The sequence below is a fragment of the Macaca mulatta genome, chromosome 3 (genome assembly GCF_049350105.2).
Source record: "Macaca mulatta isolate MMU2019108-1 chromosome 3, T2T-MMU8v2.0, whole genome shotgun sequence".
Classification (NCBI taxonomy): domain Eukaryota; kingdom Metazoa; phylum Chordata; class Mammalia; order Primates; family Cercopithecidae; genus Macaca; species Macaca mulatta.
Window position 1 is genome coordinate 178,397,543 of NC_133408.1, and position 25,272 is coordinate 178,422,814.

A 25,272-nucleotide genomic window follows, 5' to 3' on the forward strand; every position below is an offset into this window, starting at 1 on the left:
CTTTATTTCTTTGCCCCCAGCAGCTAAGAGTCCTCTTTCCTTATATATAGCTCCATGAACATGCAATGTAGCGAAGGCATATTTGGAGTCAGTATAAACATTGAGTTTTTTGTCTTTTGCTAGCGAAAGGGCTCTTGTCAGGGCTATTAGCTCTGCTTTTTAGGCTGATGTTCTGGTGGGCAGAAACTGAGCCTCCACTGAGTCCAGTGTTACTACTGCATACCCAGCCTGCTGAACCCATTCCAGTACAAAATTGCTTCCATCTGTAAAGTATTCAACATCTGGGTCCTTGAGGGGTTGGTCTGTAAGATCTTTCCAGCTTGAGAATACCTTGCCTACTACATCTACACAGCATTGAAGGGGGCCTTCTGGTTCCAAACCAATTGGGAGCAAGGTAGCCAAGTTTAGGGTATTTACTGTCTCTAAAGTTATGTGAGGATTTTTGCACAGGGGCCCTTGGTATCGAGTCATTCTTGGGTTTGATAACCAATGATGCCCTCTCTCATCCATTAAAGTTATAACCGAATACAGTACCTGGATGGTCAGTTGCTGCCCTAGAGTCAGTTGGTCAGCTTCCTGTGCCAATAGAGCCGTGACAGCTAGTGCTTTGAGGCACAGAGGCCATCCTAGTGCCACAGAATCAAATTGCTTGGATAATTATGCTACTGGGCCATGCTATGATCCTATGACCTGAGTTAGAACCCCTATAGCCATTCCTTTTCACTCATGGACATGTAGAAAAAAAGGCTTAGTTAGATCTGGCGATCCTAAGGCTGGGGCCTGAGTTAAGGCTTCTTTGATCTGCTTATGTGTTCTCCTGGTCAGCCTCCCAGAGGAGGGGCTCCTTTTCTCCCCCATTTTGTGGCTTCATATAATGGCTTGGCCATAAGTGAGAAATTTGGGATCCAGATATGGCAAAACCCTGCTGCCCCTAGAAATTCTCTTATTTGTTGCTGGGTGGTTGGAGTGGGGAGCGCACAAACAGCCTGCTTTTGCTCACTGCTGAGCTATTGTTCCCCTTGACTCACTTTGAAACCTAAATATTGGACTCTCCTGGAGCAGATTTGTGCCTTCTTCCTGGACACCTTATATCCAGCTTTCCACAGGAGATGGAGGAGGTCTTGGGTTCCTTGGAGGCAGTCTTCTTGGGTTGGGGCTGCCAAAAGAAGGTCATCTGTATATTGCAGCAAGGTGCAGTTCTCATTTGGCGGCGTGTAGGCCTTGGGGTTCAAAGATCGTGGGAGAGTTTTTGAATCCTTGTGGGAGTCTCATCCAGGTGAACTGCGACTCACCCCATTGAAATGCAAAATGGGCTAATTGGTGCCAGGTGAAGACAGAAGAATGCATCTTTCAGGTCTAGGCAAATAAACCAGGCAGCACTTGCTGAAATAAGTCCCATCAAAGTATATGGGTTTGGTACCACTGGGTGGATGTTTACTGTAGCCTGGTTCACAGCATACAAGTCCTGCACCAGCCTATATTCTCCAGACGGCTTCCGTAATGGCAGGAGTGGAGTGTTCCAGGGTGACTGGCATTTGACTACAAACATGAGTCCATGTTTGTAGAGTCGCTCACTCTGTGAACGCCTCATAAGGCTTCTGGGAAAAGCAGGTACCGGCAAACCGAACTGTGGTTGCCCCTGGTTTTAGCTTTACTACCAGTGGCACCTAATCTTTAGCCAGCCCAGGTGGGTTATCTTCAGCCCATACTCCAGGAATTTTATTAAGTAGCCTCTGTAATTCAAGTATTCCTGGTTCGTGAGACAGTTTTGGTGGCTTTTTTGTGTATAGCCTCCATTCCTCAGTTTGCTGGACAGTAAGGGTTAACACCATGGCCTTTGGGTGAGTCAGGTTTAGAGTTATATCCCCTTGCGGCCCAAAAGCAATCTGTGCTTGCAGTCTTCGGAGTAGGTCTCTCCCCAGGAGGGGAACTGGGCAATTTGGGAGGTATAGGAATTCATGTTGGACCTCTGGTCCTCCTATAACAAACCTCCTTGGCTGACAAAATGGCCTCTTTTCTGAGACCCTGGTGGCCCCAAAAATAGTTGTATAGTGTTTGGATAGTGGTCCTATGGGTAGGGTTACTACCAAGTGTTCAGCCCCAGTGTCCACCATAAAGTCCATTAGCTGGCCCCCCACTTCTAATGTGACCATGGGCTCCTGGGGGCCTAAGGAGAAGGAGCCCAGTCTGTCCTTGTCCTTGTATTCTTCAGTCCCTGCCAGCCCAATCAGGTCAGCATCTGGTTCCTTCAGGGTGCAGCAGCCTTTGACAAGTGGATTTTTTGTTTCGCAGCCTCGACCATTTTCTTCACTGCCGTCTGGATACTGATTTTTCCAGTGTCCCCTTTTGCATCATGCACATTGGTCCTTATCTAGCTCAGCGAGGTTTCGAGCCTCTGTCCAGTTTGGCCCCATTTGCATCTGCGCCCGTGTCCATGTCTGTGCCCCCTCGCAATGCTAGTTTCCGTGAGGACCACTGCTAACGTATCAGCCTTTTTCCTAAGCGTCTGCTCTGCTTCCTTTTTTGCCTCTTGGTCATGGTTAACGTACACCTTGGTGGCCACTCCTATAAGTTGGGTGGCATTCATGCCTGCAAAACTCTCTACCTTTTGCATCTTGCACTTGATGTCACCCTGGGCTTGTCCTACAAATACCGTGTTCACCATGCACTGATTTTCAGTGGCCTCAGGGTCAAACGGAGTGTAAAGCTGGAATGCCTCACCGAGTCTCTCATAAAACTGGCTAAGGCTCTCATCAGCTCCTTGAAGTACTTCTGAGATATTTCCTATATTGATTGCCTTTTTCCTGCCTTCCTTTAGCCTCTGCAAGAGTGCTTCTCAGTACTTCTGTAGGTACTGTAATTGGCCTGCATCATTTGAATCCCAGTGGGGGTCTGCTTCTGGGAACTGGTCCTGAGTGCATGCCTGAACATTAAGTGTGCCTTCAGGTGCATTTGCTTCCAGCCAGCAGAGAGCTGCCTGGGTTACCCTCCAGCGCTCCTCAGTGTTAAATAGCGTCAAGAGGAGCTGCCTACAGTCTGGCCAAGTTGGATTGTGTGTCTGGAAGATGGACTGCATTAGATCTATGAGGGCCTGAGTGTTCTCCATGTAGGAGGGCTTATGGTGTTTCCAGTTTAGGAGATCAGTTGTTGTAAAAGGCTGGTAGATGAAGGTCCATTGCCCCCCTTGGACTTGACCTGGTTTGTCATAATAGATGGGTCCCCATGTCTCCCTGAGAGGCATTTGCATAGCCCAAGCGTGACCAGATCGGAGGCAGCCTGCTTGATCATCTTGTCTTTCTTCCCTGACCTTCTGGGGCTCCGATCTTTCCCTTCTGGGGTGAGTCTCGGAGCATGTTACCATCTGAATCTGACTCCTTGGGGGCCGTTGGCCTCGGTAAATGGGGGTAGAGTGGAATATATGGAAGAGGAATTTCTATCTCCTCTGGCAGTTCCTGCAAAACTGGTTTCTCTTGCCCTTCCCATGACTTTTCCTTTGTCTCCATATTTGCCAGCGAAGCTGAGATTTTACTTTCACTTTAGGCTCGGTCTGAGCCACAAGCATTTTGCAGTAAGCTGCCAGGCAGGGCTGCAACCATGCAGGTCGAGTTTGAACTATATTTAGCCATGAGTCAATATAAGGGAATTGGTCTGGGTGCCCTGGCTGTCATTCGACCCCAGTCACCACCTTAAATACATGGCCAATTGTTTCCCTATCTATAGTTCCTTCCACTGGCCATCTGACACTGAAAGAAGGCCATTCTGTTTCACAGAGAGTTCTCAACCTCCGAGGGGTCAACTTCATCCCATAATCCCCTGCATAACCTTTCTTAAAACTTTTTAACATACAGTGTAATGGGGTGGGTTTTGACAACTTCCCTCCTATTTCCTACCAGTTACAGCACAACACACTCTTTTGCTTCAGACCGATTAGACTGTCCCCCTCGCAGGAGTATTTCAGACGCCACTTAGCACTGGAGGCTCCATTTTGACCCCCACAAATACTAAATTGTGGGGCACCTCCCTAAGCCATATGCGGATCACCTCTAGTCCTGGTCGGTCCCACAGTTTGCTCAGAGTGTACGGTCTGTGCGAAGAGACCTGCAGCCCCCACATGTCACTCCCCATGTTGGTTCCTCCTGGAACTGCCTCTTTCACACACACTCACACACTTCCCTGCTCCCAGTTCCCCTTTCTCAACCGACTCTGCGAGCCACTTTCGTGCCCTGGGTCGGTTGGGGTGTGAGTTTCCCTGACTTTGCAAGCCACTCTCACGTCCTGTGTCAGACTACTAGTTACTCCCCAGGAGGTGATCAAGCTCCCCTTCCATTCTTATGGGACAGGTCCTGCCTTGGGCCCAAACCTTACCGTGATCCTGTAATGCACTGTTCCTGGAATCGTCCTGTACCCCCTTAGGTTCCATTGTGCTGTCAGTTAGGGTCGTGGGAGAGCCGATCACCCCTCCAGATTGAAGTTCTCCCAGTGGTGCCTGGGGGCATGGGTCTCCCCCAGCCTGGGACTCCAGTCCCACAGGCAAAGAGACAGTAAACCTGTCATCTCCAATCCTGGGCGAGCCCCCAGAAAATGTTTTGGGAATCAGAGGACTGGAGAGACCAATAGGTGGAACAGAAGGATTTTATTTAAGTGGCCACTGGCCCAACGGATTCACATCCAAAGGGTAGGCCCCGAACAAAGACAGGGCTTAACTTTTATACACACTTCTGAAAGGGGGTTGGCTAGTTTAAATGGCACAGCGGGAATCTAATGGCGTGAAACTCCATTAGTGCAGGCAAGCAGGCTTACAGAAGCAGAACAAAGGCAGTTAATCAAACAGTGACAGGTTTCGTAATCCTTAGCATAGCTTGTGACCTTGCAGCTGCTTTGAAGGAAAAACAGGAACTTACAAAACTTGGAAATTGAGTAATGGTAAGGGGGATGAGGAGATAGTAAAGGAATTTGATTTTCTTAACCTTGCTCTGAGGGGGTGTTGGGAGAGTCTCTGGAGCTCCTTCCTTTGGGCTCTGGCTTTCCAGATAGTTTTATCAAGGCTTTGCCAGGGCCCTGCCTATTGCTGGCCTTGGAGTGAATCAGCTAAGTACAGGAAAACTTGTTTTTCTCTTTTTAATTTCTGCTTCAGCCTCGTTTGTGATTCCTTCACCCAGCGTTCCTATAATCAACCAGGGTTGTTCTTGGAGACTTGGCTTTGATGATATGTTTTCTGGCCAGGCACAGTGGGTCAAGCCTTTAATCCCAGGACTTTGGGAGGCTGAGGTGGGCTGATCACTTGAGGTCAGGAGTTCGAAACCAGCCTGACCAACAGGGCAAAACCCCATCTCTACTAAAAATACAAAAATTAGCCAGGTATGGTGGGGCATTCCTGCAATTCCAGCTACTTGGGAGGCTCAGGCAGGAGAATCATTTGAACCCAGGAGGCACAGGTTGCAGTGAGCTGAGATCGGAACAAGACTCCATCTCAAAACAAAAAAACAAAATATGTTTTCTTCTATGGAGACTTATCCTCTAAGTTGTAATTAGTCAGTATCTTAACAGCCAGCTAAGCACCGGAACATGTTTTGGCAATGATATGGCAGACTAGATTTGGATTAAAGTCTTGGTGTGCTGCTTGGTATTAGCTGTGTGACTTTTTTCAAATTATCTATGTTTTCAAACTTTTAGTTTCCTAATTTACAAAACAAAGGTAATACTACTGCATAAGGCTCAATGACATAATAATATGTAAAATGCCTGGCAGGGCTCATTAAGATCTAAAACTTATTAAGTGTTATTAATATCAACTATTTTCATTATTAACAATTTGTTTATTTTGAGTACACCCACTGAGCCAGACTACTTGTTCAAATCCCAGCTCCATGCCTTACTGTCTTTCTTAATCGCCAGTTACTAAATTTTCTGTGCTTTATTTTAGTTTTCTTATCTATAAAATACAAATAATCTGTGCTTTATTATATTGTTAAGAATAAATTAGTGAATACATGTGAAGCACTTAAAGCAGTATCTGGCATTTAATAACTGCTCAATAAGTGTTAGCAATTATTATTCTACCATCACTTTATTTTTAGGAGGTCTCAAAAGGGTAGTTCTCTGTGAAAGATAATTGTGAAGGACTTAGAAGGATACCAAAGACACATTTTACCTACTTCCCAACATGGCCTAGGTCCAATACTAGTACAATCTACTTACAAAATCTAGGTGGCAATCCCTCTCCCAAGGTTCTTTCCTAATAAGGTTCTTTTAAAAAAGTTGTTTACACAAATTCTGAAAGTCTGCCCACCCCCCACCCCTCATTCCCTTATGTAAATCTTAATTGATTGATCTGTGGCAGAGTTCTGTTTTTCTGTAAAAGTTTTATAAGATAGAGATTTATAATTTGTTTTTCAGAAGAAGATTGTTACTAAATTGGTTTAATTTCTTTTTTCTAGCAACCCCCTCCACGTTTGATAAACTTTCAGAATCACAGCCCCAAACCCAATGGACCAGTTCTTCCTCCTCATCCTCAACAACTGAGGTATCCACCAAACCAGAATATACCACGACAAGCAATAAAGCCCAATCCCCTACAGATGGCTTTCTTGGCTCAACAAGCCATAAAACAGGTATAGATCTACCTTCCCTTCTCACTTGCTTATTCTGCTGCTTTCTACTTCCAGATCACAATGAATTTATAGATTAAGCAACAGCAAATAGCCAAGAGCAAGCTTTCTTTTTCATTTTTTAAATAATGTGAATTGCAAAGTTTGATGCTTTTTATCAATAAGAAAAATTAAACCACTTATGTAGAAGTGAAGGCCCAATATAATCAATGACCATAGGTATTAATTTTTATAATATGGTATGGATAACTTTTAGGTGAGTATATTAAATTTCCTAAGATAAAAGTATTCTAACAAATACAAGTTACATTCCACAAAATAGAACAATAAATCAATATTCAAAGTGTCCCAAGAAGATTTCTTGGAAACAAAATTATGGCACAGTTTCAAGAAGGAATACATATATATCTGATGAAGTTTATTATTTAATGTATTTAATATGATACAGCTTATTTATTTATTTTCATTTTTTTTTTTTTTGAGATGGAGTCTCACTCTGTCGCCTGGGCTGGAGTACAGTGGCCGGATCTCAGCTCACTGCAAGCTCCGCCTCCCGGGTTTACGTCATTCTCCTGCCTCAGCCTCCCGAGTAGCTGGGACTATAGGCGCCCGCCACCTCGCCCGGCTAGTTTTTTGTATTTTTTTAGTAGAGACGGGGTTTCACTGTGTTAGCCAGGGTGGTCTCGATCTCCTGGCCTCGTGATCCGCCCGTCTCGGCCTCCCAAAGTGCTGGGATTACAGGCTTGAGCCACCGCGCCCGGCCTATTTTCATTTTTTTTTTTTTTTTGAGACAGAGTCTCTCTCTGTTGCCCAGGCTGGAGTGCAGTGGCACAGTCTTGGCTCACTGCAAGCTCCGCCTCCTGGGTTCACGCCATTCTCCTGCCTCAGCCTCCCCAGTAGCTGAGACTACAGGTACTCGCCACCATGCCCGGCTAACTTTTTTTGTATTTTTAGTAGAGACAGGGTTTCACCGTGTTAGCCAGGATGGTCTCAATCTCCTAAACTCGTGAGCCACCATGCCTGGCCTCTTTTTTTTTTTTTAAACGGAGTCTTGCTCTGTTACTCAGGCTAGAGTACAGGGGCATGATCTCAGCTCACTGCAACCTCTGCCTCCCGGGTTCAAGCGATTTTCTTGCCTCAGCCTCCAGAGTAGCTGGGATTACAAGTGCCCACTACCATGCTTGGCTAATTTTTGTATTTTTAGTAGAGACAGGGTTTCACCATGTTGGCCAGGCTGATCTCGAACTTCTGGCCTCAGGTGATATGCCCACCTCAGCCTCCCAAAGTGCTGGGATTACAGGTGTGGGCCTGTAATCCCACCTGTAATACCTGGCTGTATTATTTATATTCTTAATGTCTTCAGGTAAAAATATTTTCTGTGTTTTACATTATCCTAAAGTGAAAGTTATCACAGTGTTTCTTCTCAAAGCTCCTGTGACAACAGCCTGTCTAGCTGATTGTAGACTGATTTTGGTTTAATTTTTTTCTCCAAGACCAAAATAAAAGATGATGCAATTTTCATAATTCTGTAACATTCATTTTAATAAAATCATTTTAATATTCTAAAAGTATTCACATTCTGTGTCTATACATATGTTTGTATAATCAATTTGGCTTTGCTATATCATCACCAAATTCTCTTAAACAATATTTTAATTATTTAAAATAAAATTCATACCAATTATTTCATCATTTGAAGGAAAGTAAAAAGCTTCAGTTTGGCCTTAAATTCTGCTTATTTACCTAATAATTTTGTGGCACTTAGTCTTTTCACATCTCACTTGCCTCAGCTATAAAATGAGTATCTTGCAGAGTTAATGTTGAGAGTTTATTCTAAAGTATACACAAGCACCTAGCACATGCTCAGTACTCACATGTTTACCTCTTCCCTATTTATTATATTTTAATGAGTAGGCACTCTAAATATGTTTTTTAAAAATGGTTGTTGACCAAAATTGTAAACATGAATGAATAAGTGAACAAGCCAGGAAAAAATCTAGTGGGAAATTGATTTTAAGTAGTAGATGAGTTTAAGAAATTAACATGTACTCATACAGTGGAATACTTTTCAGATATTAAGAAAATGCAATAATCTAGATATGATTTTCTGAGTATGTGAGGAAAAACATGTTATAGAATTTTTGTGAGGTGTTACCTCATTTGTGTGTGTGTTTTCCTCCAGCCTCATCATGTACGTAGAAAAAAACCTGAAACGATCCACCAACTAACTGATTGTTCTTGGTAGAGGAGGAGGAAAGGGGGCATAGGGGTAGGGAATATGAGGGAGGAGTAGGTGGTAAAGAGGACATTCATGTCCAGCTATGTTTCTATATGTAGTTTTTACAGTGGAATATATAAATTAGGTTTTTCACAATTAAAATGTTTCAGACACTGTCTCTCTATATAGTGTTGTTCATTTATGAATGACCATGTTTGGAAAATACAGCATCTTGCAATATTCTTATTTTTCTTCTCCCAGCATGAAAATTTTCAAACATAATACAAATTGAAAGAATTATATAGGGAACATTTTGTTCTGCTTGCCTTATTACGTATTTATTCCTTTGTCCATTCATCAAGTCATCCTTTTTTTTTTTTTTTGAGGCGGAATCTCGCTCTCTGTAGCCCAGGCTGGAGTGCACTGGTGTGGGGTCTTGGCTTACTGCAACCTCTGCCTCCTGGGTTCCAGTGATTCTCCTGCCACAGCCTCCCAAGTAGCTGGGATTACAGGTGCCCACCACCATGCCCAGTTAATTTTTGTGTTTTTAGTAGAGATGGAGTTTCACCATGTTGGCCAGGCTGGTGTTGAACTCCTGACCTTAAGTGATCCACCCATCTCGGGCTCCCAAAGTGCTGGGATTACAGGCATGAGCCGCCATGCCCAGCCTATCATATTTTTCAATAGGTTTTGAGTAAATTGCAGACAGCAGCATGCTTTACTTCTATATACTTCAGCAAGCCTGTCATCATCTTAATGTGTTTATCTCAGCAGGAATGATAGTACTTTCCTCGGATATTTATCGAGGCCTAATTAATCTCTTTATATAGAGAAAGAGGAATATAAAATCCCGAAAGCACCAGTCTGTAGCTTATTGTTTTCAGGTGTTTCAGATAGGGATAGAAGAAATGTATGTTTTCATCCCTCCATCTTTAACTTGAAGTTGCTATGTATATATTTACTTTTTTTTTTTTTTTCCAGTACGTATAAACCTGCCAAGATTGGGTACTGTGATTTTCTGGTATATACTAACTGTTGTCTTCCAGTAAAAATCAGTGCTTTTTACTGTGTGTGTTTTTTTTTTTTTTGACAAGATTAATGAAAATTATATATACTTGTACAGTCTTTCCCTGTCCCATTCTCCTTCCATGTAAATTACAGTTGAACTCTTCTACTTCATTTTGTGTGAGTGATTAGATAGACTTTGTATTTTATAAGCTTGTTGATAGCCTTTGTTCTTCCCTTCTTGTTACTGTAGTGGCAGATCAGCAGTGGACAGGGAACCCCATCAACTACCAACAGCACATCCTCTACTCCTTCCAGTCCCACGATTACTAGTGCAGCAGGATACGATGGAAAGGCTTTTGGTTCACCTATGATCGATTTGAGCTCACCAGTGGGAGGGTCTTATAATCTTCCCTCTCTTCCAGATGTAAGTAGACACAAAATTTATACTAGCATCTGTTGAAAATTGTCCACCGGGTACAGTGGCTCACTCCTGTAATCCCAGCACTTTGGGAGGCTGAGGCAGATGGATCACTTGACGTCAGGAGTTTGAGACCAGCCTGGCCAACATGGTGAAATCCTGTCTCTACCAAAAAATACAGAAATTAACCAGGCATGGTAGCACACGCCTGTAATCCCAGCTACTTGTGAGGCGGAGGCTGTGGTGAGCCGAGATCATGCCACTGCACTCCAGCCTAACAGAGCGAGACCCTGTCTCAAGAATGAAAGAAAATTGTCAGTGAATTTGGATCTGGTAGAAGGCATGAATTTGTTGGATTATAGGTTGTTTGTTTTTACAAGTTAATTTTAATCCTTTAGAATATTACAACGGTCGTAAAAGTAAAAAGATTATGAACATTGGACACATAACCTAATGACTTTCAAGCCACCAGAGTTAAAGGTGTTTGTAAATGAGTGATTATGGTGAGGGATCATGGAATCTAAGCTGGGAAAGGAGAAAAGTAAGGACATGGAAAGATATGCTGGGAAGTTGAATGGCTGGACATCAGAAGAGATGAAGACAAGTTTAATAAGAGAAATCCTGTTAGATCATACTGACAAGTGCAAAATTACCTCTGGTTTATATTACATGTGAATTAACTCACTCTCCAAACTCTTTGTCGGTATGACTTTTTGTTATTTATTATATTTTTTAATGATTTTTATTTTTAATAGAGATGGGGGAGACTCCCTATGTTACCCAGGCTGGTCTTGAACTCCTGGGCTGAAGGGATCCTCCCGCCTGGGCCTCCTAAAGTGCTGGGATTACAGGCATGAGCCACCACACCCAGTCAGTTTGACTATTCCAAAGGGAGAAATTCTACATTCTGTAGACATATCTTTATATATAAGTTGATTCTGTGTTTGATCCTTTTTTTAATCTAAGGTTAGATAACCCACTGTCGTGCACATACACATATGCAACCTAATGTTAAGAAGCTTTTAGGAAATATCGTGTACTCTGTACTTGGATTGAATTACCTATAAGATTGTGAAAAGAACTTTTTTATTTTCATTATTTAATTTGTTTTTCAAGTTGAGATCAATTAATATTTCCTAATAGTTGCATTGTTAATCTTACCAGAGTCATTCCATTTTTAAAATAGTTTTGTATACTTTAAATGAGTAGGATACATATATTTTTTCATGTATGGATGGTTCATAGGAAACCTTATATCTAATCCCCATAGTTTTATTTGGTTTTTAGGATTATCCCACAACATAAACAACTTTCCTTGTATTAAGTTCTCACGAATTTAGTAATTCTAGTACTTTTTGTACTCTCTGAAAAATATTGGCCAAGTATTGCCAAAAGAATATTAAAACAAAAATGACACTGTGTATTAACCACCCAGCCCGATTTCCCCCGCCCCCGAACCCACAGGAAGTAAAATTCTTTCTGCTTTTTCCTCTGCAGATCTCATACAGGTGAACCTTTTTCCACCAGCCTTTCTTACCTGAAATTCCTCTTATGAATTACAGAATAAACTAAAATGAGTGACTGTTTTCTCATTTCTCCCAAAGGTGCTTCATAACTAGTACCATTCTAGGTGCATAAGCAAGAAATTGATTAATTATATACAAACTGTGCCCTATGGCTGTAGGACTTAATTATCTTATAGAATCCTGGATGAACAAGAGTAGAACTATGTTAAAGAATTGAACTGGATTTTAAGCCCAAAGACATTGGTGGGAAATTTGGTATATGTAGGCATGAAGGAATTTTTGTGCCTAAAGCAGTAAACTCTTACTCATTAGGGATTTATAAGTATTTTTGCCTGGCAGTGGATAAGGAAAACAGTGTTATTTGTATTCCTGTTATATTAAAGCAAGAATCTTTAGGGTTCATCTTTTCTCCTACAAAACAAGAGTAATGTATTCAGTGAGGTCAGTGCTATAGATATATGGACTTCATCTATCTAGCACATACCCAGAGTATCAGTTGCTAAAGTATCCCTTTCAGAGGGTCCACTAGGTCCTATCTATGTGAGGCTAGATTTTCTTCATATTTTTCAAGCAAAACTATACACCACAATAGATTGAATGCTGTTTAGGGAGACATTAAAGAGATTTGCAAGAAATGTAAAATTGTGATAGTCTTCTCACCAAGTTTATGTTTTTCATATGGCAACCTTGTCGTTTCTTTATAAATTAAGAATTTTTTTTTCAGTTTTTAAGAGTGTGAATGACATGATACTCCTTTTGACTCTTGTTTCTGAAATACTGTCCTTAATATTTTACTAAAGTGAAACACTAAGATAGTGAAAATCTTTATTCAAGGTTGTTTATGGGGAAAATATCTGTTAGAACTTCTCAAATGTGGTATCTATGTTTTGTTATTTGATAATAATTAAGTTATTGAAGCTTTCTTATAAATTTAAAAGTAGCTTTTAACTTGCAAAGTCAGAATGCCCTGAAATAATTTCTTTTCTTGTAAGATTGACTGTTCGAGTACTATTATGCTGGACAATATTGTGAGGAAAGATACTAATATAGATCATGGCCAGCCAAGACCACCCTCAAACAGAACGGTCCAGTCACCAAATTCATCAGTGCCATCTCCAGGCCTTGCAGGTAAAGTGGGCTTCTTTTGATTTTTGTGAAAGTTTTTCTAGTTTTCACTTAACTTGGAATAAAAAATTACCCCTCTTCCCTTTCTTTTTTGTTGAATGCTTAATCTGAGTTTTTCACTATGTAAAATTAGTATGCTTTCAAAGAAAACAAAGGTTAAATTTCTTTATCCTTTCTTTCGGGTCACAGTCTCACTCTGTTGCCCAGGCTAGAGTGCAGTGGTGCAATCATAGCTCACTGCAGACTTACTCCTGAGCTCTAGCGATCTCCCACTTCAGCCTCCTGAGTAGTTGGGACTGTAAGTGTGCTGCTCTACCAAGCGTGGCTAATGTTTTTTGTTTTTTGGTAGAAACAGTCTTGAACTTCTGGCCTTATGTGATCCTTCTGCCTTAGCCTCCCAAAGCTTTGGGATTACAGGCATGAGCCATCATACCAGGCCTTCTTTACCTTTTCAATTTCAACAGAACTTCCCACCATTATAGTACTTCCAGGGGGAAATTGGTGTTATCTTCTCTCTTATTGATAAGTTGCGTGTGATGTGATCTTTAAGATGTAATTTGCCTAGGGTCAAAATGTATTAGTGACAATAAGTAGAAATATCACTCTTTTGGTGATTTGTTTGGTGTTTAATTGTGTTTGTGAATCTTAACATACCTACTCATTTCCTCTGAGAGAAAAACTCTAATATTACTTCTGAGGACATAGGTACCTTAAACCAAAATATGAAAAGAGTCACTCACCAGTCACATGAACACAATTTAAATGGGGATGCCTATTTTAAACAAACTTTTGACAAAATATGGCAGAAAAACTGTTTATCATATGACAGGTTTATACAAATAAGGAACATATGTAGTATTGCCAAAGGACATGATGAAGCAGATAATTCCCTAAAGAGGAAATACATTTATCCAATATAGCAGATGAGACAAAAATGTCATTCTTACTAGTGGTCATAAGAAAAATCAAAACAAGATAGAATTTCTAAGTTACTGAATTAGCTAAGATTTAAATAATAAAAATAGTCATTGAGAATGTGAGAGGTACTCTCATACATAGGTGGAAGGGGTATGAGTTGGCAAAACATTCCTGGAAATCATCATAGCAATATTACTAAAGTTTACATTTATCTAATACTGTACTGTGGGCCAGACTGTGGGCAAAGTACCTTATATGTATTACCTAGTAGGATATTTGCTTCAAGGGGCTTGGGAAATGTATGTACCCTTGAACCCAGTAATTTCCATTTTAATACCCCAATTATAAGGAAATAATTAGGAATTGGATAGGCAGAACATATTTATTAATATTTATATTACTATTTATTAAAGCATTATTTGCAGTAGTTAAAATTTTGAAGCAGTGCCCAAATATAAGAGAATAAAAATAAATTAGAATGTACTTACTTGTAAACAGAATATTATTTAGCTATTCAAACAATGCTCATATAGAGTTTTTAATGGCATGCTCATGGAATACTGTTTAGTGAAAACAAGTATACAGAATCATATAAAAGATGTAAAAGTATGTTTAAAACTGGAAAGAGATATATCAACCTTAGCAGTGTTTATATATGGATGGAGAAGTTATGGGCTACTTAAATGTTATATCTTTTTATAGTTTTCAACTATTCTAAAATGAAGCATGTATTCTTATATTATCAGAAGATTATAAATAGTCATTGTTTTGATTGATTTTGAGGCAGGGTGTTATTCTGTTGCTCAGGGTGTAGCAATCATGGCTCACTGCAGCCTCAAATGCTTGTGCTGTAGCGATCCTCCTGCTTTAGCCTTCCCAGTAGTGGGGACTACAGGTAGGTGCCACCAAGCCTGGCTAATTTTGTGGTGGTTGTTGTTTGGTTTTGTTGTTGTTGTTAGAGATGGGTCTTTGTTGCCCAGGCCTTTTATTTTTAAATGAAATTCTCCAGAGTTTACAAACCAATGAAATGGATTTTTTCCTCTCCATTTTATCAGCCATATCCTGTTGTTCATCAAACCTTTTAGAACTTGTCACTTCGGGCCGGGCGCGGTGGCTCAAGCCTGTAATCCCAGCACTTTGGGAGGCCGAGACGGGCGGATCACGAGGTCAGGAGATCGAGAGACGATCCCGGCTAACACGGTGAAACCCCGCCTCTACTAAAAAATACAAAAAAAATAGCCGGGCGAGGTGGTGGGCGCCTGTAGTCCCAGCTACTCGGGAGGCTGAGGCAGGAGAATGGCGTAAACCCGGGAGGCGGAGCTTGCAGTGAGCTGAGATCCGGCCACTGCACTCCAGCCTGGGTGACAGAGCAAGACTCCGTCTCAAAAAAAAAAAAAAAAAAAGAAAAGAACTTGTCACTTCGAAATTGTTTTCTGCTTCCCACTTGGATTGTATTCCTACTGTTACTGTTTAGTTTGGGCCTTCATCAGTTCAAATCAAAATTATTTACAGCAGTTTTCCTTCTTTCTTGGCTGCTTTTAATTAGATCTTCCTTGTTACTGTCTACACTACCACCAGAGCATAGCTTCTTAATCTTTTTAGGGCAGTAGTCCAGAATCCCTCTTTTGCTTATTGCCTCAAGTCTGAACCCATTGATCTGACTTTGTGCCTTCCATTAGTTGGTCTCATTTTGTTTACTTGGTTTTCTTTTTTGAACTCCTTTTCTATCAGCCCATACCACCTTTCATTGTCTTCTGTAGCTTCCGCTGGCACTAGGGTCTCACTGAGATCTTACCCCTGTTACTGTAACACAGAAAGACTTGGCAATGTTTGGAGACGTTTTTGATTGTCACACCCCAAGCTGGGAAGTATAGAGAGATGCCACTGGTATCTAATAATTGGTGGAGACCAGGGATGTTGCTAAACATCCTAAAATGCAGAGACATTCCTCCACAACGAGGAGAATTATCTGGCCCAAAAGTCAATAGTGCAGAGGTTGAAAAACCCTTCCAGTGTAACAGGCTGTAACCGACTGCTGAAAATTCAGCAGCTACTTACTGTTTCATATAATTTAATCATGGTTCCCAGTTTCAATGTAGTGCTAAGTGAACACATTCAATAGGACTTCAATGCATAATTATTCATTCGTTTTATGAATGTATGATTTCCCCCTCCTCAGGACCTGTTACTATGACTAGTGTACACCCCCCAATACGTTCACCTAGTGCCTCCAGCGTTGGAAGCCGAGGAAGGTAAACTGACTAAACCATATTTTCTAGTACATAAAATCTCTAATTAGATTTCTCTTGCCAGTGTTCAACATGTTTTGATACTCAATATATTTTGAACAATTTCCTTTATCTTTAATTAAAATCTTAATAAATTAGTTAAGGGATTAACAAAAGTACAAATTTACCTTTGAAGATAGAAGAATATTTGTCTATATGTTGAAAATGAGAAATGTTTGATATTCATATAATAGCAAAGAAAACATAAAAATGAATAGGTATAACACAGTATACTATATAGAAACACAAACTTAGGGAAAAGATAAAATTTTATGCTAATTTGATCTCTAATGACTAAATATTGATTCTACTTTAAAATAAATGAATATACAGTTATTGAAATTCTATTTTAAGCAACTGCCCTCCTCTTCCCTGCATTATGCCTGAAAATTCCTCCTAGTGAACCCAGTTCTTACTTTCTTAATCATATGGAAGAATTGTCTGAAGGAGAAAAGTTTGCCTTTAATCCCATGAGAACATAGTAAATATCTGTAAAAGGTTTTTGTCCCACTACCTTCTTTAAATAGCATTGTTTAAATAAATGATTATTTCATTGTCTTCACCAAAGTATTACTTTGCTACTGACTGGAGAAGGAAATGAGAAAGTCTAAAATCAGATGCCAGTTCTAAGATACTAAATCTGGTTGCCTAATTGTAAAGCCTCAGGTTTTTAAAAGTTTCGGTTTATTGAAACATCTTTCCAGATATATAACTATTTAGATAGGTTAATATGTAAAACATTTTTATCATAAATGAAACTTGCATATAGCAGTTTCGTTAGGCATCATTAATTGCCGATGTAACATACTTACTGTTGTGAGGATACAGTATTATTTTAGAAAGTTGTTGTTATACTTTTTATGAGGTATTCAGCTTCACATTCTTAGATTGCTTTTTCTTCTCTCTCATACTTACAGCTCTGGCTCTTCCAGCAAACCAGCAGGAGCTGACTCTACACACAAAGTCCCAGTGGTCATGTTGGAGCCAATTCGAATAAAACAAGAAAACAGTGGACCACCAGAAAATTATGATTTCCCTGTTGTTATAGTGAAGCAAGAGTCAGATGAAGAATCTAGGCCTCAAAATGTAATTATGAATACTTGCAATATTATTCCTATGCATGGTGGGTAGGGTGAGAGAAACTCTTAAATAGCTCTTAGGAGTTTTTTCTTTAATGTTATATTTAAAGGGATTTAAAGACAATTTGAGGGAATCTCTCAGTAAATTAAACAAAAAGTCAAAGATGGAAAAACAGGAAAGTTTTAAAAAATCAGAGGCTCAAATATGGAGACTGGGCAGCTAAAAAGAGATATTCTCTAACCAGAGTTTTATACCCAGGCAAATTATCAGACATGAAGATTAAACATTTTTGTGCAAGTTCTCAAAATAATTCTTAAGTACTTATTCTCAGGAAGATATTTGATAATATGTATCATCAAAAATATAGTAAAACAAGAAAGAAGAAGATACAGGATTCCAAAAATGGAATCTGACACAGAAGAAAAAGGCAACCCACAGTACAGCAGCAGCAGCTTGTGCAGTAGTCTCTAGCAGGAAGACATAGGACTCCAAAGGGAGAAAAATGCTTCAACAGTATTGAGAATCTCCTGCTGGAGATTGTGAGAATCACATAGAAATAGGTACCTGAAAAAATAAGGTAATTACAGAGTCTTAGTAAAAACAAAAAGTTGTACAAAAAGAAATGTCATAGTACATTTTGTGGGTCTACAGTGAACAATATTTACATAATAATGATATAAAGAAACACCTGAGTACAAATGTAACGAAAAACTGTGACGCAATCAGGATATAAACTAAATATGTATGCATTTAACCAAAAATTGTGATTTTCAGAATACTTAACCAGTACAGACAAATACTAGTCAGTTGGAATAGATACTGGCAATAAATAGTTACACCGGTACCTACCAACTAAAAAAAGCAATGCTTAATAAAAACTAAGTTAAAGGGATGAGGTGAATGGTGGTTTTGTGTGTCTGAATGGAAGGACAGGGTTGGAGAGTCAGGATGTAAAAACCTAATCTCCTGATCTTCACTAGCAAGGATTATAGATGTATTGCAATCTTTAACAGTCATTTTATTTAGAAATATGGAGGTAGATGGCAGAAGAAAAAGCTAGGTTTGAAAATAGTACTTCTAAGGAATGAGTGCTTTTAACTATATCTACGTTTATTACCTTGAAGTTTTTGAAAACATTTGAAGGAGACTGTTCTTGTTATAGATTTGAAATTTTTACCATCCTGGGCTTCAACAGAAAGTTTAGATTCATCTTACAATTTGTGTATCTTAGGTATAATTTGAATGAACAGCTCCAGTGAGGTGTATATATAGGTCATGTGACTGACTTCCACACTACCCAACCCATTCTCGAATTTCTGTAGCCATCCCCAGACTCAGATTTGTTTTCTCTATTTTGATATTTTTCAGTAGAGGTCCATGTCTTCTATACCAGTTAGCAGTAAACATATACTGTTCTCATGAAGATTCCTTTGAAGCAGCCAGGTGCTCACTAGAGAGTGGTCCTACAGCTCAGAATTGCATTAGTGATAAAATTTTTTAAACACCAGTTAAATATATATTTTTTCTACTACAGGCCAATTATCCAAGAAGCATACTCACCTCCCTGCTCTTAAATAGCAGTCAGAGCTCTACTTCTGAGGAGACTGTGCTAAGATCAGATGCCCCTGATAGTACAGGAGATCAACCTGGACTTCACCAGGAGAATTCCTCAAATGGAAAGTCTGAGTGGCTGGATCCTTCCCAGAAGTCACCCCTTCATGTTGGAGAGACAAGGAAAGAGGATGACCCCAATGAGGACTGGTGTGCAGTTTGTCAAAACGGAGGGGAACTCCTCTGCTGTGAAAAGTGCCCCAAAGTATTCCATCTTTCTTGTCACGTGCCTACATTGACAAATTTTCCAAGGTAAGATAGTACTTCCCTTCCCACATTCTTTTACTCTAAACTTTTGAAGATTACTTAAATGAAATTCTACTTGGCACAAATGTATACTCCAAAATCCCAGTGAATAGTCTAGGTTTTCCCATACCTTTCCGCTTATTCCTTGTGCTTCTTTCAAGAAATTAATCATTCAGCCTGAGCAACACAGGGAGACCCTGTCTCTACAAATTAAAAAATTAGCCAGGTGTGGTAGTGCATGCCTATAGTCCCAGCCACTCAGGTGGCTAAGGTGGGAGGATTGGTTGAGCCTGAGAGGTCAAGGCTGCAGTAAGCTGTGATTGCACCACTGCACTCCAGACTGGGCAACAGAGCAAGACCCTCTCCCTAGTCATTATAAAAAGAAAATAAATAATAGGCCCTTTAAATTATCACAAGGTGTCACCATAAGGAACAATGTCCTTAGGCATAACAGCTACCAGTTTATTATGTCTTTTTTCCAGGCATCAAACTGTATCATTTACAAGTATTTCAAGTAAATTCTCAAACCCTATGGGGATGATGATCATCATCCTGACCAAGATGGTTAAGAGCCATTGGGTTGATCTCTCAGTTCTTGGAAGGCTATACTTTTGAAAATTTAATTTTATAAACTTAGAGTAACAAGAACAGTACAAAGAGCTTTTCTGATTTCTGAATCCTTTGGAGGAAAAAAATTCAATTATGCCCTAGATATGTGAGCCCTAGATTAATGTGTTAATTTGTCTAGGTGGTTTTTTTTGTTGTTGTTTTTTCATATATGTATCTCACACCTTCTTAACTAGATTTTGATGTTAGGCCCTTGCATTATATTTCTGCTGTTTCCTCTCAGCATGGTACAGTATACCTAGTGGTATGTGGTAAATGCTGAGTGATAAAATTCATGCCAAATAAACAATTCTGTATCATAGATGTCATGGAGGAGGTGGGAAAGGGAAATAGTGAAGAGAGGAAATGATGCATTAGAAATTCAAAAGTACATTGTCCCCCTACAGTGGAGAGTGGATTTGTACTTTCTGCCGAGACTTATCTAAACCAGAAGTTGAATATGATTGTGATGCTCCCAGTCACAACTCAGAAAAAAAGAAAACTGAAGGCCTTGTTAAATTAACACCTATAGATAAAAGGGTAAGTCTTCGAGCATTTCCAACCTAGCATGTTAGACAATTTTTTGGTAAGATGCATTATTGTACTGTGGTGCCTTTCATCAGAGAGGTGTATATCCATCCAGATTTTATACTGATCCTTTTTATTTAGGAGTTTTTTTTTTTTTTTTTTACAAAGGTATAACTTTCTTTAAATTTAAAAAAAAGTCACAGAATTTTGTGTGTTTTATAGAAGCTTATTGTACCTGAACAAGATGGAGTATGTAGCCTAGACTTTTAATCTACCTTAAGTAAATTTCTATTTTGTTTTATTTCTACCATAGATAAGTTTTTTCCTCAGAATTGCCACCAAGGAGCTGGGTTTTTTCTTTACTCTTCCTGGAAATAATTCTTTTTTTTTAACCGAATGGGACTAGACTTATGCATCAAAGCCAACTGATACATTTAACTGTAAATAACATTTACAGCTACCAAGTCAACACTTTGTTACCAAAAAAAACACCTTTGCTAAATTATTAAATAGAACAATCAATATGAAAGTTGTCATGCAAGAGGGGACGTGCCCATTCACTGCCAGTACTACTCAGTGGTTACTGGGATAAACCCATAAGCAGGGAAGTATGAGTAGCAGAGCACATGGTTGGACCTTCTGCATGCAGAGAGGTGCCTTAGGTCTGTATGCACATTGAGAAGGTCCACCTCCAGTTCTCCTGAGAGACATATGTTCTTCCTTTATGGAGTATTATTAATTTATAATACACAGACTGGAGCAATAAGTGCAAATTTATTGTTAGAAAACTTCAAATGGGTTTCTAGTGATTGTCAGTTCATTCAATTACAGGGCCTGCTCCCAAATATCATATATACCCTAAATTGTCAAGTAGTACAGTTCAGTTAATGATTGGGAAGGAGAACAAAACTCCAAGAATCAATAATTTTTTTGTATTTATCTGAGTTTAAATTTTTAGTCTGATACTTTGGAACCTCTGAGATTGTTATTTAAAATAAGCTGTGAATTCATTGTTTTATATTTTATCTGTTTTTATTTATTTTTGCTTAGAAGTGTGAACGCCTACTTTTATTTCTTTACTGCCACGAAATGAGCCTGGCTTTTCAAGACCCTGTTCCTCTAACTGTAAGTATTAATGTCATTTTGTGCATGTTTACACAGTGGAATGCTTTTCTGGAATTTTTATTTATGAGAATCTAGCTTATATACCATTTTCTAGTATTTTTTAATCTAAACCTTAAATCTTAATAATACATACTGAATGCTTTGATTCTATATAGGTACATTTTTAGTAAGTGGCCCAAAACTTGTGTTCATTTCTCAGGTATTCTTTCGTCTTTTCTCATCTATTTTACTTAGTACTGGGGTGTTTGGGGTGATTTCTGTTAATTGTCTGTATCTCAGGAGTTTTAGGCATGTTTCCAAAGCTGTTGGAAAAAAACTTTGTTTGAAATAAAGACATCTCTCCCTGCTAAATTTTCCATACTTATTTTTATTTATAGGTCCAGACTTCAAGTAAATAAGTAGACTTTACCAATACAAAAAAGTTGAGGTTCATATTGAAGGTTTGATGTGACTTTAATGCATAATTTTAGGGTGCTGGAAAGGGCCTGGTACCCCAAAAAAGTATTCTAATGTCTGAACCCAGGAGGCGGAGGTTGCAGTGAGCCGAGATCACGCCATTGCACTCCAGCCTGGGCAACAAGAGCAAAACTCTGTCTCCAAAAAAAAAAAAAATTAATTTGTTCTACAGTTTGATAAATCTCAGATTAGTACAAAGTTAGAAGAGTATCAGCTTAGTAAATACATTCAGCTGATAAACAGCTTCTTTCTTAAGAACAGGTTTGGAGAACCTGATATAGGAAATAAATACTTCCAGGGAGAAGGCTCATTTGTACCCAAAAGAGGCAGGGTATTGAATTGTGCTTTCTGTTATCCTGGCTTAGAGTTACGTTATTAATATCAACAGCACTGACAAAGTAGCCCCCTTTTTCTTAATAAATACCATCTCATTTAGTCTGTACAAAATGTTGTGAGCTTGGCAGGATTATTCCTATCTGGAATATGAAGAAACTGAGGTTAAGTAACTTACCCAGGACTGTGATACTGAGCAGCAGAGCTGGGGATTAAACCCAGATTCGAAGTCCTTCTTCCTCTTTACCACATGTTATATAAATACATGCAGCAAAAACATGTCAGATTCTACTAGAAATGATATTATTTCTAGTAATTGCTTTTTGTTTAATAATGAAAGAAAATCTAGGTGATTTAAGAGAGAATATGTGAAGACAAGTTTTTTCATTAAAAATAATTGGGACTGGGTGCAGTCGCTCATGCCTGTAATCCCAGCACTTTGGGAGGCAGATTGCTTGAACCCAGGAGTTTGAGACCAGCCTGGGCAACATGGCAAAACCCCATCTCTATAAAAAATACAAAAATTAGCCAGCTATGTTAGCACATGCCTGTAGCCCCAGCTACACGAGAAGCTGAGGTGAGAGGATCACTTAAGCCCAGGAGGCAAAGTGCAGTGAGCCGAGATTGTGTCACTGCACTCCAGCCTGGGTGACAGAGCAAGACCCTGTCTCAAAAACAATAATTGGTTAAACTTCTTGGAAAAAGTAACACAAACCTTTACCAGTATGTATGTGGAAGGCAGTGAACACTGTTAAATGGGTTTCTTTACTAATGACAGATAGCACAGAGAAAAGCAATGAGAACATTCTGAATTTTAGAGCACATCTCATAGACTATATTTAGGACAAGGTAGAATTTAGCTATTTATATTATAACATCTCATTTTTTTTAAAGGTGCCTGATTATTACAAAATAATTAAAAATCCAATGGATTTGTCAACCATCAAGAAAAGACTACAAGAAGATTATTCCATGTACTCAAAACCTGAAGATTTTGTAGCTGATTTTAGATTGATCTTTCAAAACTGTGCTGAATTCAATGAGGTGAGGCTAGGGGAGGGGAGGGGCAGGAAGGAATAGCAGTGTGAAAATCATTTTATACTAAACACCGTGTCAACATAGGAGACCAAGATGTCTGAGTTAGAAAAAATTTCCAACTTTTCAGATCAGGGAATGCAGGAGAGAATTCAGATAACTATCCACATTTATATTCAAAGGTTTATTAGATGGTGATGGAAATGTAAATTACAGCTGATAACGGAAAGACAAAATATTTTTCTCTGACCTAAAATTTATGATTCCCACCTTTATTTCTTATTTTATGTTGATCTTGAAATATTAAGGATGTGGGCCAAATAGCTCTAATTTAAAAATTTCTCATCTGTCAGTTCATCTAAACATCTGTCAGACTTAGGACCTTTTGCTGCTAGGTGGTTTGTTCTCTGTTACTCATTGTAAGAGTACTACATTTAATTTGTTCTAAAAATACCTGGTTCATGATCCTATGGTTATGGAATCCTAACTGATATATCTTTGGCAATACAGTCCTACCATTACCACCTTCTTTTAGAATAATCCAGTCTTTTACTTTTTTCCACACTTATGAATCTTTTATTTTAGCTGGCCTTCTATACAGAGACTTTGTCTAGTCCTAGACTATTATTTATTTCAATGACTATGCATGAACATTTTTCAAAACAGCGCATTAATATATATAATCTCACAAATCAAAAATGTGTCTTCTTTACTCATATTTTTATTTTTACTCAACAGCCTGATTCAGAAGTAGCCAATGCTGGTATAAAACTTGAAAATTATTTTGAAGAACTTCTAAAGAACCTCTATCCAGAAAAAAGGTTTCCCAAACCAGAATTCAGGAATGAATCTGAAGATAATAAATTTAGTGATGATTCAGATGATGACTTTGTACAGCCCCGGAAGAAACGCCTCAAAAGCATTGAAGAACGCCAGTTGCTTAAATAATATGCAGCACCACTAGCTTGTGCTGGTTTTTAGATTTTTTTTGTTTTCAAAAAAACCATTTGTCAGTAATTTAATAACATCACTACAAAGAAGAGTTTGTGACTACTCTGATCTCTGTTTTGGACGTTTATTAGACTTTGATTTCCTTAATAGCCCATTTCTGTTAACCTCTTATCACTAAGAAAGAAGGAGATGAATGGAAGAAAGAAAATGGAGAGAAGGAAAAAAGGATGGAAGAAAGAAGCATTGAAAACAAAGACATTCTTCCCCCTTCTTGGATTTTTAAACCACAATCTGGAGCGATAGCTGCTGTAGAAAGGAAATAGACTTTGTATGAACTCTTCAGTTGAAAAGTATACGTGGTTTGGATGTGTGCGTTAATTCAGTTTTAGAAATTAATACCACTACCCATGAATTATATGGCCTGACAATGTGAGTTAGGTGTACTGTACTAAAGAACAGTACTCTGCAAACATGAGTGGTAACAAGAGTTCCATCCCAGGAGGCCAAACGGTGCAACAGAAGGGTAGGTTAGATGCTATTAAGAAGGCACCTAATAGTACATCATGTAAGATGGCAACTGTATTAAAGAAAAATCCGGAAAACAAATTTTGTTTGATTTTTGTTTTTTGTTTTTATCTTGTCTGTAGAGGTGTTTGGTATAGGTTTTCAAGGCCACTTTTTATACATTTCTAGATCTAGATTTTCAACTTCTTCCACTGAGGGAAGTATACACATTTGGTTTTGCTGTGTGTCTATGTGAGGTTTAACTGTACAGGTGATCCTTTTACAAGCCTCATTGTTTGCAGTATAGCTGTTAGTGGAACTATCCAAAATATAAATACAGCAGCGTGCACTGTATTTGATGTGAGGTTTCTTCATCTACTGGGCATTAAATATAAGTTCCTCTGAAAGGGACTCGTTTTTGTGGTTTTCATCTGTCTGTAATTTGGAATGAAAATGTGTTGTGGGATTTTGGGAGCAGGCAGTTGGGGGGAATTAATAGTGATTTTTTTTTCCTGAAGCATCTAATGTTTTTCTTTCGAGAGTCAGAACATCAAATTTAATCTTTGATCTGACTTCTGATTTTATTCTCCTGATAGAGATACAAAAGACCTATCTTCTGAGGACAAGCATATTCTTAATGTGCCAGACCTACCCGGTTCAACTGATCTAGATAGAAGAAAATTGCTGT

At 39.0% G+C, this 25,272-nt stretch overlaps 1 protein-coding gene across 2 annotated transcripts in view; it reads left to right on the forward strand.

Moving 5' to 3' along the window:
* The window catches only part of TRIM24 (tripartite motif containing 24), a 123,302-nt gene extending 98,616 nt beyond the window's left edge, over positions 1-24,686 (forward strand). The window contains exons 10-19 of one of the 2 annotated variants that reach the window (XM_015134934.3): positions 6,438-6,611; positions 10,085-10,258; positions 12,771-12,906; positions 16,001-16,073; positions 17,027-17,195; positions 18,724-19,052; positions 20,060-20,192; positions 21,231-21,305; positions 22,989-23,138; positions 23,868-24,686. In XM_015134934.3, the coding sequence (XP_014990420.1) occupies positions 6,438-6,611; positions 10,085-10,258; positions 12,771-12,906; positions 16,001-16,073; positions 17,027-17,195; positions 18,724-19,052; positions 20,060-20,192; positions 21,231-21,305; positions 22,989-23,138; positions 23,868-24,077 (1,623 nt within the window). In that variant the 3' untranslated portion in view covers positions 24,078-24,686. 2 annotated transcript variants of the gene reach the window in all.
* Positions 24,687-25,272: the final 586 nt, after the last annotated feature.